At 26.4% G+C, this 15,364-nt stretch overlaps 2 protein-coding genes across 3 annotated transcripts; both read right to left on the reverse strand.

Annotated features, from left to right (window-relative positions):
• Window positions 1-359: 359 nt before the first annotated feature.
• LOC145839509 (uncharacterized) lies at window positions 360-3,900 on the reverse strand. Of its 2 annotated transcripts, XM_082947104.1 has the most exons (8): window positions 3,768-3,900; window positions 3,254-3,696; window positions 2,809-3,217; window positions 2,671-2,742; window positions 2,420-2,566; window positions 2,040-2,171; window positions 1,616-1,747; window positions 360-575 (listed from the first exon to the last, which is right to left on the reverse strand). In XM_082947104.1, exons 1-8 carry the CDS (start codon window positions 3,864-3,866, stop codon window positions 561-563), a joined length of 1,449 nt encoding a protein of 482 aa, XP_082803230.1. In that variant the 5' UTR covers window positions 3,867-3,900; the 3' UTR covers window positions 360-560. The 2 variants fall into 2 exon arrangements, with proteins under 2 accessions (XP_082803230.1, XP_082803229.1); XM_082947103.1 differs by having other exon boundaries at window positions 2,809-3,696.
• A 5,260-nt stretch (window positions 3,901-9,160) lies between these two features.
• Window positions 9,161-14,805, reverse strand: LOC145837775 (nascent polypeptide-associated complex subunit alpha-like). The gene is made up of 8 exons (XM_082945219.1): window positions 14,595-14,805; window positions 14,116-14,160; window positions 12,162-12,236; window positions 11,597-11,665; window positions 10,868-11,014; window positions 10,384-10,515; window positions 10,079-10,210; window positions 9,161-9,509 (listed from the first exon to the last, which is right to left on the reverse strand). The coding sequence occupies exons 1-8, from the start codon at window positions 14,781-14,783 to the stop codon at window positions 9,495-9,497; spliced, it is 804 nt and encodes a 267-aa protein (XP_082801345.1). The 5' UTR covers window positions 14,784-14,805; the 3' UTR covers window positions 9,161-9,494.
• Window positions 14,806-15,364: the final 559 nt, after the last annotated feature.

Genomic DNA, 15,364 nt, shown 5'->3' on the forward strand with positions numbered 1-15,364 from the left:
TAGACCATATGACAATTAATTTAAGTTCTACAATAAATAAAGTATTTCATAGATTTTATTGCATTTGTAAACTTTTTTAAGTAATTTTATTGGTATATCTTTGACTGTTATGTGCTCTTTATAGGTTTTATATTTTTAGAACTCAGATTAACTTAATTTTATTGAACCAAAAATTTCTTTTAGAAGACTTAATATAGTTAAAATTATAATACCTGATGTGTTTTTATAAATAACAAGAATTACGCTATAATCTTACTAATTGTTAAAATCAGATATTAGATATTAAAAAAATTCTTAGCAATTGTTATAAGTACTGAAAGTCATATTTAATAAAAATAATTTGAAGAAAAAGAGTAATCTAAATTTAAGTATTTTTTATTATTTTATATATTGCGAATAAAAAACCGCACTAAAAAATTAAAACCTAGAGTTGAAAAAAACAGTAAAAAGAGGTCTTTAGATTAAAATCTAAAAATTATCCGATGATCCACTGAATCCATATCATAATTAAAACAAAGTAATGCATATATTCGACTGATTCCAGTATCCAACGTCTACTGCTACATAGTTAGTTCCTATAAATTATTTTTATTGTTTATTTATGATATACTTTATTGACTTTGTTCAAACCTCTTAAAAACCTTATAGGAATATTTTTATTTAATTAAAAATTATTTTATAATTACCATCTAAACTATTTACACAAAATTATTTTCTTGTTTTCTGTAAATACTTCTATCTTTTTTTCTTTTTTTTCTAGGTGACTCTTTTTTTACGTGAATATTTAATAATCGTTTGTTTGAAAGTATTGTAGTTTTAACTACAGGGTTGCCGAATGTATTTGGCAAATATTTTTCAGGTTTTTAAAAATACACCTTTCCGGGTCTATTTTTAGTTTTAAGTAAAGTTTAAGGTAAGAAACTGTGTTGAACAGTATAAAAACATTACAAAAATATTGTAAAGCTACTTTAAATTTGATTTTCAATATAAAAAAAAAATTGATCAAGACAAAAAAAAATATTATTACAATAGATTTTTTGTGTCATATCAAAATTTTACTACTTCTTAAATGTTATAACTGTTAAAAATTCCAGATATTTTAGGGATTTTTGTTCAAAATTCCGGGTTTTTTTTTTTAATTTCTCAAATTCCAGGTTTTTTTAGCCAAAATTGTCAAATTCCAGGTTATTCTAGGTTTCCTGGTTTTTTGGCAACTCTGTAACTAACAAAACATGGATTTTTTCAATTAAATTCAAATTGTTATTTTATTTGGGGGACCTTTTTTTTTTAATCTTTACCCAATTTAAAACTATTAAAATAAAATAAGATTAATATAATATATAAAGTAATAAAACAATTTTGTATACATAAGAGATCAAAATTAGATGTATTAACAAGTATTTAGCAGGTATTAGCAGCATTGGTTAAAAAATTCACTATAATTACCAAATTATAACTTTAAAAATTTTACTACAATTTAATTATAAAAAGTATCGAAAGTTTTATATAAAAACTAACCAAACAAGTTTTCGTTAAAAAAAATCAAAAGGAATATGAACATATTTTTTTTTTCTAAATTAATTTAATTAATTAACAAAAATAAAAAAAACCTAACCATTATAGCGTTAACTATGTCATTTTTACAATTAAGAAGGGCTTTGGTGGCTCTTTGGCGGGAAACGTTGGCTTGCTGCATGACGAGCTCAATATCTTTGTCATCGACTTTATCACTTCCTTCAATTTCACCCTGTTATATTTAATACGTTGGTTCAAGTAAGCTAACGAAATATCAACTTATATGTTGGCTAACATACTGAGCTAGTTTATACTATATTGCTTTGGAACTGTTTATTTTTATAATTGACGAATTTTAACAAACATTATATGCAAGTATATAGTTCTTGATTCATGTGATAAGTGAACAAAGTTATAAAAGTCTTAGTTAGACTTTTTAGCAGTTAACGCCTTAATGAAACTTCATTAAAACTATAATAAATTTAATCCATAAACTCAACACATCACAAGAAAACCAAACTAACAACGTCTTCCTCCTCGGGTTCTTCTCGGAGCGGATCAACTTTGATGCTTGGAGCTTTAATCTCCATTTCTTGCTTCCTCTTCTGCATTCTATTGGCGGCCGCCATTTGCGCTTGTTGCGACAAATCTTCAATCTGAAATTATTGCGTCCATTAGAGAAATCAAATCAAGTTGATGGTAAAATTGTTTAATGTAAAACAACAAAAGTATATCTTTTTTTCTTATAAATTTAGCGCATATAGGAATCTTATTTTGTTTTCATGGGTTTAACTCTAAATGACTAAATAAAAAGCAGTTAGTAGTTTCGTAAAATAATAACTACATGAGAGATACTTTTACTTTAAAATAAATATTTATCAGATACATTTATAATAATAATAACCTTGGCTTCACCAAAAACTACGTAGCTGTCAGTAGCTGGGTTCTTATATACATCTGGATTGTTGATTACAAAAAGTATGTTTTTTGATTTCCTGATTGTTACACGATTTACTCCAGACACTTGTTTCAGTCCGAGTTTTAACAAAACCTGAAAATTGTTAAGTTTTTCATGTTTTTTTTAGATTATTTTTTTTTAAGGACTTTATAATAAATAAGTTTGAATATATATTATATTTTTTTGATATAAAAAACCTTTCTTGCTTTTTTCTCTCCACGTGTCTGCTTTTTTGGTAAAACGGTATCGGCGTCTCCAGCCGCCATTTTCTGTAGATAAAAAACAGTTAGCTTGAACAAAATGCAGTACTAATATTTAAAATATCTTTAACTAACTGTCGCTGCATTTATAACGTTTTCATCAGCTGCGTTCATGCCACGGGTGATTGCTTCTATGGTTTCTGCAATCGGTTGGTCTACAGAAGCAGCAGGCTTTTCAGCTTCTGCCTGTTCTTCTGTCTGTTCAGCAATTGCAGCTGGTTCTTTCGATTTTACTGGTTCTTCAGCCGTTACTTGCGCTTCAACAGTACTTGGCTGTTCGACTGCAGCTGGTTCATCATTTACAACTGTTTCTTCAGTTGTTGATGGTACTTCGGTTTTTGTTGGTATTTCTGTAATATTTGCTTCTACAGCAGCAGCTGGAGCTTCAGTAATTACTGTGGTTGGTTCGACAGCTGCAGGAGGCGCTTCAACTACAACTGGCTCATCAGTAGTTACTGGTTCAACTTTAGCTGTTTCTTGAACAGGTTCTTCGACTTGAACTGGTTCTTCAACTTGAACTGGTTCTTCGACTTGAACTGGTTCTTCAACTTGAACTGGTTCTTCGACTTGAACTGGTTCTTCAACTTGAGTTTGTTCTTGAGCTTCGACTTGAGCTGGTTCCTCAGATTGAACTGGTTCTTCGACTTGAACAGGTTCTTCGACTTGAACTGGTTCTTCGATTTTTACTGGTTCTTCGACTTGAGCTGGTTCCTCAGATTGAACTGGTTCTTCAACAGGAGCTGGTTCTTGAACTGGTTCTTCAGCTTCGACTGGTTCTTCAACTTTAGCTACTTCTTCAACCAAAGCTTCGGAGGGAACTGGTGTTTCAGTTGCTTTTGGTTCTTCAGTAACAGCTTGCTCAGTGATAGCTACTTCAACAGCACCTTTTTCTTCCGGGGCACCTAACTTTTTAGTGTTATCTGGTTGTTCAGTGTGAATTTCTACTTCTTCTGAAGTCTCTATCTGTAAGTTGAAAATTCATTCAATAAAGTTTTTTTTTGTTTAGTTTTGAAGGGATATGTTTACTGAATAACCTTTGCTTCTCCGGACTGTTCGGACACTGCAGACTCGTAAGTGGTTTCCAACTCTGAAACTTCTTCTGGTGGTACAACTGCATTGTTGACTGCCTCCATTATGAGTTTATTTAATAAAAATTTATTTATATATAAACCTGAAAGTTTTAGAACGTTTCAGCTTAATTTTCTTATCAAATAAGTACACAAATATATTCTACATTCTTGATTTTTTTCAAATTTTAGTTTTGTAAACTTGTTTATTATTGTACTTATAAACAATGTTTTTACTGAAAATGTTTAGTTTTTAGTAAAGTCGTACTAGGACTGTTTTAAGACTATAACTTTTTGATTTGTTTATTATATAGTAAAAGATTAATAAATTGTTTAGAGATTAATAAACTTGTTTATAGATATAACAACAGGGTTTCCAAAACATATTTTAGATTTCTTCTAGGTTTATAAAAGTACAAGTTTTTGTTGTCCTTTTATAGTATAAAAATAAATTTATGGTAAAAACTGTCTTAAATAGTATAGAAATAGTGCAAAGATACAGTAAAGATACTTTAAATGCGTTTTTTAATTAACAAAATTATAAATGATACAAAAACTATATAGATTTTTCGTACCTAATCAAAAATCGACCATTTTCATGTAAAAATAGTTTAAAATTCTAAATATTTTAGTATTTTTTGTTTAAATCTCATAACGTTTTTTTTTATCAAAATTTGTCAAGTTCCAGGTTTTTCCAAGATTTTTTTGCCAATTTATTAAAGTCAAGGTTCTTCCAGAATCTAGGTTTTATTAAATTACATATATCAATAAATTTTTCTTGTAAATATTAAAAGTTAAGCAAACAATAGAAGTATTACATAATATTGAAAGGTTGCCGAAAGCAACAAATTAAAACAAAGACTGCTGTATAAAACTATGTTTCTATACAAATTTCAAAAAATTCATTGTTATAAAGTTTTTAAGGGAAACCTTATTTAAAACTTTTTATAAAAAATTTAAACATTCAAAAAATATAAAAAACTGAAATTATAGGACAATATTATACAACTCATTTAGAGTTAATATATATACAAAACTGGTATCAGCCCTTCCGTGAAAATTATGTTCTATCGACAAGTAACTTTTAATAGAACATAAAACTTCGATCACTTTTTAGTCAGTTTTCAGATACAGTCAAATTTCTGGTACAAACGTATAAAGAAGATGCTTTTTATGGACATTTTTCTCTGAATTTAAAACATTTACTAAATCTATTTTTAAACAAAAACTTGAGACACGATTCATTAAAAAAATTAATTGAGCAAACAGATAAGATATATTTTAGCCAACCCTTATCAAATACTTCTGCTAGTAACTAATTCTAAAATCAAATTTTGAGTATGTCAACAGTTTTAGAACAGTAAATAACAAGTTACACCAATATATTTAAATATAATGGAAGAAATTCAGTGAAATTTAAATAATATTTTATTTTAATATTATAATATCTAATAGTTTTTCGAAGATGATGAAGATATATAAAAACAAACTCTAATATCTAAGGATAACTTTTAATTTTTTGCTAAGTTATTATAACAGTCATTATTAAGATCATGATCTTAAAAAGTTAAGCAATATAATATGTGATGTAAATATATACATACAACTTTGACTACTGTAAAATTGTAACTAAAATTATGTTTAATTCAACGTGTACAAAATAATGCATAAAATCTAATAACTATCAGAATATTTGGGTTGACGAAATGAGTAGGTAATGAGGAATTGAGCCCTAAAGTTCATTAAACATAAGAAGTTAGGTTTTAAGTTTACAATTTAGATGTATAAAAATTAGCTACATCAACTTCACTATACAAAACAGTTAATGCTTCATTGTAATTAATAATATTATAAACTCTCTACTAATAAAAAGTAATCAAATAATACATTGGCAAAAGTATTCAGAGCCAAAGCCTGGAGTTTCATGTGCAGTAAGACAAGCTCAAAAGAATAAGTTATGATATTACCACTTTGATCATCAGACGACAACCTTTCGGTAGACTTAGACCTGGGATTAGTTTTAATTGAAACTCGTCAGTCAGTAGCAACCGAAGAAACTTGCAGTCTATAATCTACCAAAGGTTTATCATGCTTCATAAAAATTAAATCATAGATTGATGACTGCATGTTGTTTCTGTTGTGACTGACTACCAAAAGGTAGTGATTGTGGTCTGATGATCTAAAAGGTTTGACCAAAACATTATGTTACCTTAAGCTGACAAAAAGTAGAAAGAAAACTATCCAAACACTTTTTACCTCAGTTACACAACTTAAAATTTATAATAATATAATTCTATCGAGAATTGGCGAAAATAAGTCATCAGTTTCAAGCATTTATTGTGTAGCTTATGCACAAATAGTAAAGTGCTTGAAATTTCACATGTTACTATCTAAAATACCCCATCAAAACATGATAACTGTAAACAAAACGTGTCATTAATTTCATATACATTAAGTGACAGTTTTAATATGTGTGATAACCCTTTATAACTAATGATGACCGTGGATTCTAGATCAATAGTTGTGAAAAAGCAGTCCTCACAGCTTGTTTTTGAATGTGTCTAAGATAAAAATAGTATCAAACTTGAAAAAAAAAAGAATAATTTTACTTTAATTAAAATTCTATTTAAAATACTAGTATTTAAATAAACAATTTTAGTTATTCTTTTAGTTTTTAAAACTGTGTCAGTTTAATAGTGTTGCGTAAAAACTATATGAAATAGATATTTTAAAACTTTTATTTCAAGGTTACTCATACAAAAGTTTCTAGGTTAGACAGCAAAAAAATATCTAATTTAACTAAATGCTAGAAAAGTGTTTCATGGACTGAACTATTTTCATAAAATAAATTTTATAAATGCAAACAAAATCAAGAATTAGTAAAACATGTTTTAGAACTTTAAATGATTAATGTCAGTCATTCATACATTGCTTGCAGCAGAAATAATTTTTTTCCGATATAATAGTATTGTACAAGCGTAAAAGATAATTATTCTTTTTTGATTGGCTCTTATGCGTATTTACGTGATTATAGAACGGCTATTTTGATTTTTATACTACAAAAATAATAATACATTTGAATATAGTTATTACATGCATATAGTAACTTTTTATTTATATGTTTACTTAATCAACATGTAATTATTCGATAAGGTTTATATCCCTTGCCATATGTTTGTAGTTGTTAATGATCTTTATAATTACTTAACATCAACTTGCATGTAATTAATTATAAAAACTTTCGTTTGTTCTTACATTAAGATACAGAGTCGGCTAAATATTTAAGTTGAAATAGGCTCATAGTTGGTATACAAATTGGGTCTTACACTTAAGTTCATAATTTATAATAAAATTACATCTTACATTTGGATCACTTTACTTGTGTATCTTACTTAAAAAATTAGTTACTAAATTTAAATAGTTAATTAATACAGTTACTCTTTTAAATTATTTTTACAAAAATGCTGAGAAATCAAAATTGTAATGACTAGTAAGTTAATGAAAACAAGCAGCATCTTATTTTATATGAATTACACTCAAGCAACCCAAATTATAAGCATAAGCTAGACAACTTGACAAATACATTAAAATGGTTTTACACATTTAAACGGAAAAACATATTTGAGTGATGCATGAACTGTGATAATCAATGCCAGCTTTTATAAATTTTGAAACAACTAAAATCTTAGTTTTTATCCCTTAAAATACTGAAGGTTGTAGTAAAAAAATGCTTCTGACATATTTTGTGAAATCAATTGTTTTACTATTAGTTATAAGTTAAAACTAAAGCTACTTACTACAATGTGATTGCACTTTGTGTTCGCTGAAATATAAACCATAGCTAACTAATACAAAACTATTTTAACTTTGTTTTTTATTTTTTATAAGTAATAATTATATTTATTTCACAGGTCATCATGCATTTTTTAAGGTTAAAAACTATGGGAGTAGTTACCATTACTATATAATTCATTTAGTTTTAATATTTTGATATTATAAAATCTTTATTTTAATCATTTTATAAAGACAATGATTATTTAGTATAAATATTATTTATAAATTGTTTTTAGTAATTAACTTTGAGATTGTAATGCATTACTACGGTAACTAATTCATATTTTAAAATATTATTAATGAAATATGGAAAATTATGAAATAAAAACTTAGACACATAAAAAAAAACTAAAATTGCCTATAACAATCTCTAATTGTAAATTAAATTTTAAATTTTGTAATGAATTAAGTGAACTTAAATAAAACACTTAGCTGTCGCTTTTATACAATTAAAATACTAAACTATCTCACTATCTAGAAGTACTTCATTTTCTTCTGCAAAACATTTAACTAAGAACTGTCTACTGACTACGAGGCTTCTTCTTCTCTTCTAATCTAAAACAATTTTTGTTATAATATTTTTTTTACTTGTAATATTTTACCTTGTTCTAAAATTACATAAGTAATTTTCTTTAATCACTTCTACACAAAAATTATACTATGATCACATAACTCCAGTAGGCATCAAGGCATTTCAGTCGCTAGAACCTTAATTCATTTAACTAGCTCAGTATAACCTCATTTCAAAACTTAAAACTAAATAGAGGATTGGCAAAATAAAATAAAAAATCTTCCAGGTTTTCTTAATTTCTTACAGGTTTTTAAAAGTACACGTTTTTGGGTATATTTTTAGTTTAAAGCCTGTGCTAAGTACTATAACAACATTGAAAAGATACTGTAAAGCTAGTTTAAATGTGTTTTTTAATAAAAATTACTTGATGAAAAAAAAAATTACCTACATGGTAGATTTTTCGTGTCAAATCAAAATTTTACTTCTTAACATGTAAAAACTGTTTAAAATTTTAAGTTTTTAGTGATTTTTGTTCAAAATTCGAAGTTTTTTTATCAAAATTTCTTTAATTTCAGGTTTTCCTAGATTTTTTTGACCTAAATTGTCAAATTCCAGGTTTTTCCAGGATTCCAGGTTTTTTGTCAACTATGTAACTATGGAGAAGAAAATGCTTTACTTGACTATTACAAAATTTCAATTGTCTCAACTATTCTTCAAACTATTTTACCTACATTATGGAACAAAAGAAATATTTTCTTCTAAATTCTGTTCATTTAGTTTCGGCAAATACTGTCGCGTAAACCAGTTTAATAACAACTGTTGATTTATCTTTATTTTACAATTTTTATAACTGTGTACTGTGTTTGATTTTCGATTAACATTATTTGTGTCTAGTTAAAAATTAAATCAGTTAGTAGAGGTTCAACTAATTATATTGTCGTATTAGTTGTCATTGTTTTAATAAAAAGATACATAACAAAATTTTATTATAAAAAACATGCTACAAAAGCAGGTGAATAGCCTAACAAGAGTTTATTAGCAAATAATTACAACTAGTATATAAATAAGAATTTCAAAAATATGCATATTAGCCAAAGCCAGACAGTTCAATTAATTTTGTAAGTAAAAGAGTAAAGGGTTATTGATGAAGGGAAAGTTTGGCTGAAGCCATGCAATTAAATTCATGTGTTGAATTCATTCAACATGGCGAAGAAAACAATGTGAAGGCTGAAGAAAATCAAGCACTTAATTAGTTTAAACAACTGTCGGCAGAGACGTACAGAAGTAAAAAGTGCATCGGGTTCAGTCACGCGTTCCCAGCATTAATGATGTTGTTGGCGAAGCAGGTACTAGATCGTCAGTTTCTGAAAATAAATTTGGTTTAATATATTTTTATACTTTTAAAGAACAAATATAAAAAGTCCACAGTGCAAAATACTGTGTGTGGTATGTTTTGTTGTATTTTAGCTTTTTTTTTTCAACATGTTATTTTAATAATTAAAACTTAACATTAAAAATTATAGATTAAAAACTGTGAAGAGGATAAAAACTTTATTAACTTAAAATCAAGATAGGACACTTTAAAACTTTTAGAAAAACCCAATTAAGTAATAAAAAAATTAATTTAAGTTAAAATCTGACGAACACAATACGTATAATAAAAAATACAATTATACGTGTTAAGTCTCAATATCAACTATTGTCTTTACTTATTAAATATTGTTACACAATTCTCTGAAATCTAAAAACAAATGGATGTTCAAGAACAAAGGGATTCTGAAATAAGTCAGAGCTTGATTTATAAGATCTGTAAAAACGTAGTTAGAAAATCAATATTACATATTGGTGGTGAAGTGTTGAATAAAATTTTGCAAGTTATACAAAAGTGAATTTAAAGTGCGGATTATTAGGAGTAAAATTGAACAGAACTAACCATGATGGCATTCACCACGTCAAAATCGCAGTTGACAAGGGCTTTGGTGGCTTTTTGGCGAGAAACTGAGGCTTGCTGCATGACAAGCTCAATATCTTTTTCATCGACTTTATCGGCGCCTTCGATTTCCTCCTAATTGTTTTACGATAATTTTAACCCTAATGTTATTTACATCTTAGCAAGTTGAATTCAAAAATAAATATAACTAACACTAACAAACTGATAAAAATATTTTTTTATTCTTAATTAACAAAATGTATAATAATATTTTTTTTAGTTTTTTGCACAATATTTAAAAATCTTACATTTTCATCCTCATCTTCCTCGTCTTCAGGACGGAGAGGATTAGCTTCTGGTTTTATCACCTTTGCCTCCTGCTGCTTTCTTTGCATTTCAGCTGCGGCTTGGAACTTCTGTTGCTGTGCGAGGTCTTCGATCTGTTGAACAGAGACAGCAATTTAGAGAATGTTATCAACATTTTTTAAATGTTAGCAAAATTATTTTTCAAGTTTTAGTTTTTGGACATACAACTCAAGTTATATATAACCTTCTTAAATAAACTACGTATACTTTTTTTTTTTAATGTTACCAAAATTAATTTTCAAGTTATAGTTTTTGAGTCAAGTCATCTACAACATTCTAAAATAAACTACACATTCACTTATTCAATTTATTTATCAGATCAAGAAATTGAGCCTAAAAATGTTTAATTACATTAGATAAATATCTTTAAATAAGTTTTGAATATAAATTTAATTACTATACAATAAAGTAGTTAATGAAGTTTACCTTGGCCTCCCCAATAACAACATAGCTATCAGTAGCTGGATTTTTGTAGACATCTGGGTTGTTGATAACAAAGAGAATGTTTTTTGATTTTCTGATTGTTACACGGTTGACTCCAGATACAAGTTTCAAACCGAGTTTAGCAAGCTCCTGTGGATTATTTTATATCAACTTAAAAAACTTGAAACTTTTATTTAAAACTTAATTAGTAAAAAGTATTATGTTATTATTTTACAAATGGACTTTAGATTAAAATCTTAAGGGGAAGTGGAATTTTTAAATGGTCATATTTCAAAAATTGACTTAAACGTTTAAGTTTTATCAAAATTACCTTATGGTTTATATAATGTGTAAACTTTCAACTAAGAGCCAATGTTAATCATTGTAAAAAAATTTTAAGTACAACATAAAGCAACTATAAAAGGTATTTTTATAACAAATTTTAGTAGGATTAGTTTATCATTAATAAATATGATTGGTATTTTATAAAAATGTTACAATAATTTTATATGAATTAGTATTTCCATAGCAATCTATTTTGCAAAATACTACATTTTATTTATTAAGTAGAAAATAAGAAGCTTACAAAACAAGTTACTTCATATTTGTAACTGAAACAAGCAAAAGCTGTTTTATTATGTACGTATGAGTAATAGTTTAAGTAAGACTTTTTTTATCTTTCAATTTGGTATATTGAAGTTTTAAGTATATGTAAGTTTCTTATTAACATACTTTTCTAGCTTTCTTTTCCCCACGACCTTGCTTAGCGGCCTTCTTTGGCATATCCATGTTCGCAGCCATCTGTGATGTATAAATTTGCTTAGAAGTTAAAGTATAAACAATTTATTAGTCGGATTCATAAAAAAGTATGACTGTTAATATATTTAATTGACAACAGATTGATCTAAGCTAGGGATAGCAAAGATCATCCCTGATCCAGCCTGTAAACAAAAAAAAATTTGGCTTTGATGCATTTCTAGCTTGATAACACCTTGGGCAAATTAAATAAAGTTGAGTTTTTTTAATATAAATAATTTAACAAGAGTTCTTTGTTTTACTTTTAGTAAATATTAATGATTAATAAATAATTATTTTGTTGCAGAAATACTTACAGTTAAATAAATACTTAAGATCTTAGTTTTTATACAACAAGTTTTTAAGTTACACGGCCCACTAAGACTAGGTTGCATAAAGTTTGTAAATCTGGTTTGTTGACCATACATGTTACCCACCCCTGATCTAAACTAATTAAGTAATATAAACTTTTGCTTTGGTTAAATTCTACAGAAAAGCTTACTTTATTAGCTAGCTCAGCCAACTTTTCTTCGTTCATCTCCACTTTATCTTCTTTAATTTCTTCAACGTTTTCTTCCTATATCATGTATTTGGATTTAAATAATTAACACCACCAAATTTCTATATAGTAAATCTATGCATAAGTAGTTAATAGCAAATTTGCGAGAGAATATTTATGATTGCCACTGTTAAAAATAAAACAAAAATTCAAAAAGTCAATTTGGTCTTTTAGGGTAAATATCGAAATAATAGCTCTTATTATAGTAACAGTTGTAGAAAAAAAAAGTAGATGGTTTAACTTAAATCAGATTTAAATTTATAAATAAAACTTTATAGTAAAACTTAGTTAATTTAACTCTACAGTAAAATTTTAAATATATAAAGTGAGGGTTAAAAAAATATTTCAATTAGATTCATTATTGTAAAAAATTCAGATAACAGCTAGTTTAGTTGAATTTTTTTTGCTACAAAAACACAAATTGTATTTAACTTTGATTTTCATATTTAAAATTTCAAGTCAGTTAAGGATTGTTTTATTAAAATTGATTAAGGATCTATTTTTAAATGATTATCATAAAATATGATTATGATAAAAAACTTTTTAAACCTTAAATGACTAAAAAGTAGAACAATTAATCCAGCTTGTATCAGTCAAGGTACATAGATAAATAAAAAGGAGTAAAAGCTTAAACTTGAAAAATTACAGTTATCAAACTTAAATGAACAAGCTCATAACAGGGGTAGCCAAAGGTTTTTTTGCAATTTTATTCCAGGTTTTTATCTTTCTTCCAGGTTTTTAAACACTAGTTTTATGGTCTGTTATTGGTATTAAAAGTGATTAAGGGAAAAAAAGCTGTCTTTAATAGTATAAAAACATTAAAAATATTCTGTTAAGCTATCTTTAATGTTTATTTTATAAAAAACTTGAAAACAAAAAATGTTTTTATCCTTACAACAAATTATTTGTATAGATTCAAAATATTATTACTTTCCTTGTAAAGATAGTTCAAAATTTCAGGTTTTTCAGTCATGTTTGTTCATAGTATCAGGTTTTTTTGTAGTTTCTCAAGTTCCAGGTTTTTCCAGGATTTTTGCAACCTTGTCATAGTAATATAAGGGTTTATTACGTAAAAAAAATTTAAAATTGAAATTATTAAAACCAGCAGAGGGTTAGAAAAAAATAAAATTTATCCAAAATTTTACAACAAAATCTAAAATAAGCTAAGCCAGCTTGAAAGCATATGTAATAACCTGAAAAGAAATTAAACTAGCATGATTTAGTCAAAGATTTTATAAAAATTTAATTAGCTTGACTTGGCCAAATAATCTGAGTTGCTTTAATGTGTGGCAACTCTAGAACTTGATTTAAAATTACTAACTATCTAAATTGACTTTAGACTCTTCATATACTAAATTTTTTTTTAATTCACAGATACTGATATAAGGATGAAAAATGTTGTTTATTTTTGCAATACAATTCCATTTATACTTTGGCAACACACATTCATGTAAACAAAACTAACTTAAGTAAAATCTTATTTGGATTGATTATTTTTTTATAGGGTTAGTGGAAGCAAAATAAAGATCAAGAAATTTTGATTTTTAGAATTGGTAAATAACTATAATTCAAGTACTTTTTCACCATAAAGAGCTAATTTATTATACTAAATGTAGTATGTATTGTTACCTCTTTCTTGATTGTGCAATAAAAATTTATTAATTTATCAACATACAAGAAGACAAATTATCAAGATTTTATTTAACAGCTTGAGTCAACTTGTATTTGAATATAATTTTATTAACAACTGACAATAAACAATTAGATAGAGTGAAATTTAGCATTATTTTCATAATCTGTTGAATAAAATTTTGCTAAACACATAAATAAAAAACTAAGTTTCAAGTGAATAATTAAAATTTTATTTAATAACTAATTATAATTAAAAAAAACATACTGGTTTGTTGTCAACAATTTCAACAGTGACTGGAGTAGCTTCTTCCTAAAATTTAAAATAAATTATCTTTTAGCTTAGTTATAAAATGTAAGAAAGTATTATTAGAGAATTTTTATTGTACCTAAAAGTATCTAAATACTTAAGAGGCACCAATACCTAGGTTGGTTCCGAAGTGTTACTAATATAGTTTTAACTTACTGAAATCTGAACAACATTTAAATATTATCTTTAAGGTATTTAAAACACTTCAGTCAAAATAATTTTCATGTAAAATTAGACAAAACTTTAAAAATTTTATCATAAATTGGTTTTAGAATAGCTGCTACTATAAAATTTATATGTTTTAAGACAACTTCTGTGATATTTTCTCAAAGCAAGAAAAACTACTATCAGTTTAAGGTTCAGTTCATAAAAATAGTATTAACAAACGTTTTCCAGCTTTTGCATATGTGAAAAACTAAAAAGTTACACAAAATCACCTGCTTTTCTTCAGCTACAACAACTTCATCTACAACTTCTTCCACTTTGGCTTCAGTTGTGGTTTCTTCACTTACAGCAACTTCTTCCACTTTGGCTTCAGTTGTGGTTTCTTCATTTACAACAACTTCATCAACAACCTCTTCAATTTTAGCTGGAGCTACTTCAACTGGAGTTTGTACATCTGCCATTTTGCTTTAAATGTGTTATAAAATAGCTGTAAAATTAAGTGTATATAATTTCACCACAAATTAAAGTAATTATTAAAATTAAGTTATTACAATTTATTAATAATTAGCTATTATATTCAAAAAATATAAAAATTGGTTTTCTTTAATGTATTTCTGAGAGATTTAAAATCCTATGATAGTAATTAGATGTTCAAGTCTATTTTGAATAAAAATCTGATACTTATCAACAATAATAGTGATATTGTGAATAAATGTAAAACTTGAATGTTTTAAAATAGGTTACATTAAAGAAATTTCCTGTGAATTTTTTATTTCCATATTTAACAGAGATATTTTATTTTATTCTAATGTCAGGGTTGCCACTCTTTAAGTCAAAAATCTTCCCTGAGTGACCAGAAACTTCTTTGAGTAACCTTAAACTTCCCTGAGTTTCCTTGAGTCTTTTTTCAAACCCTTCAAATTATCTTAATTATTAAAAAATTACCATTTTAATTCTAAGAATATTGAAGAACTTGCCGCAAGGCTTAAAATTTTAAATAAGCACTAAAAAATGAATAAAATAAACTTTTATGAACAAAATA

This window comes from Thalia democratica, chromosome 6 (genome assembly GCF_965202585.1).
Source record: "Thalia democratica chromosome 6, ktThaDemo2.hap1.1, whole genome shotgun sequence".
NCBI lineage: Eukaryota > Metazoa > Chordata > Thaliacea > Salpida > Salpidae > Thalia > Thalia democratica.

What these genes read in the sequence shown, in the direction of transcription:
- LOC145837775 (XM_082945219.1), bottom strand. Translation starts at nt 14,783, where the DNA reads ATGGCAGATGTACAAACTCCAGTTGAAGTAGCTCCAGCTAAAATTGAA. An exon ending in TTGTAGCTGAAGAAAAGCAG is followed by an intron (nt 14,161 to 14,594) that starts GTGATTTTGTGT and finishes TTTAAATTTTAG; the next exon opens with GAAGAAGCTACTCCAGTCAC. An exon ending in AAATTGTTGACAACAAACCA is followed by an intron (nt 12,237 to 14,115) that starts GTATGTTTTTTT and finishes TACATGATATAG; the next exon opens with GAAGAAAACGTTGAAGAAAT.
- LOC145839509 (XM_082947103.1), bottom strand. Translation starts at nt 3,866, where the DNA reads ATGGAGGCAGTCAACAATGCAGTTGTACCACCAGAAGAAGTTTCAGAG. An exon ending in AACAGTCCGGAGAAGCAAAG is followed by an intron (nt 3,697 to 3,767) that starts GTTATTCAGTAA and finishes TTCAACTTACAG; the next exon opens with ATAGAGACTTCAGAAGAAGT. An exon ending in ACGTTATAAATGCAGCGACA is followed by an intron (nt 2,743 to 2,808) that starts GTTAGTTAAAGA and finishes TTTTATCTACAG; the next exon opens with AAAATGGCGGCTGGAGACGC.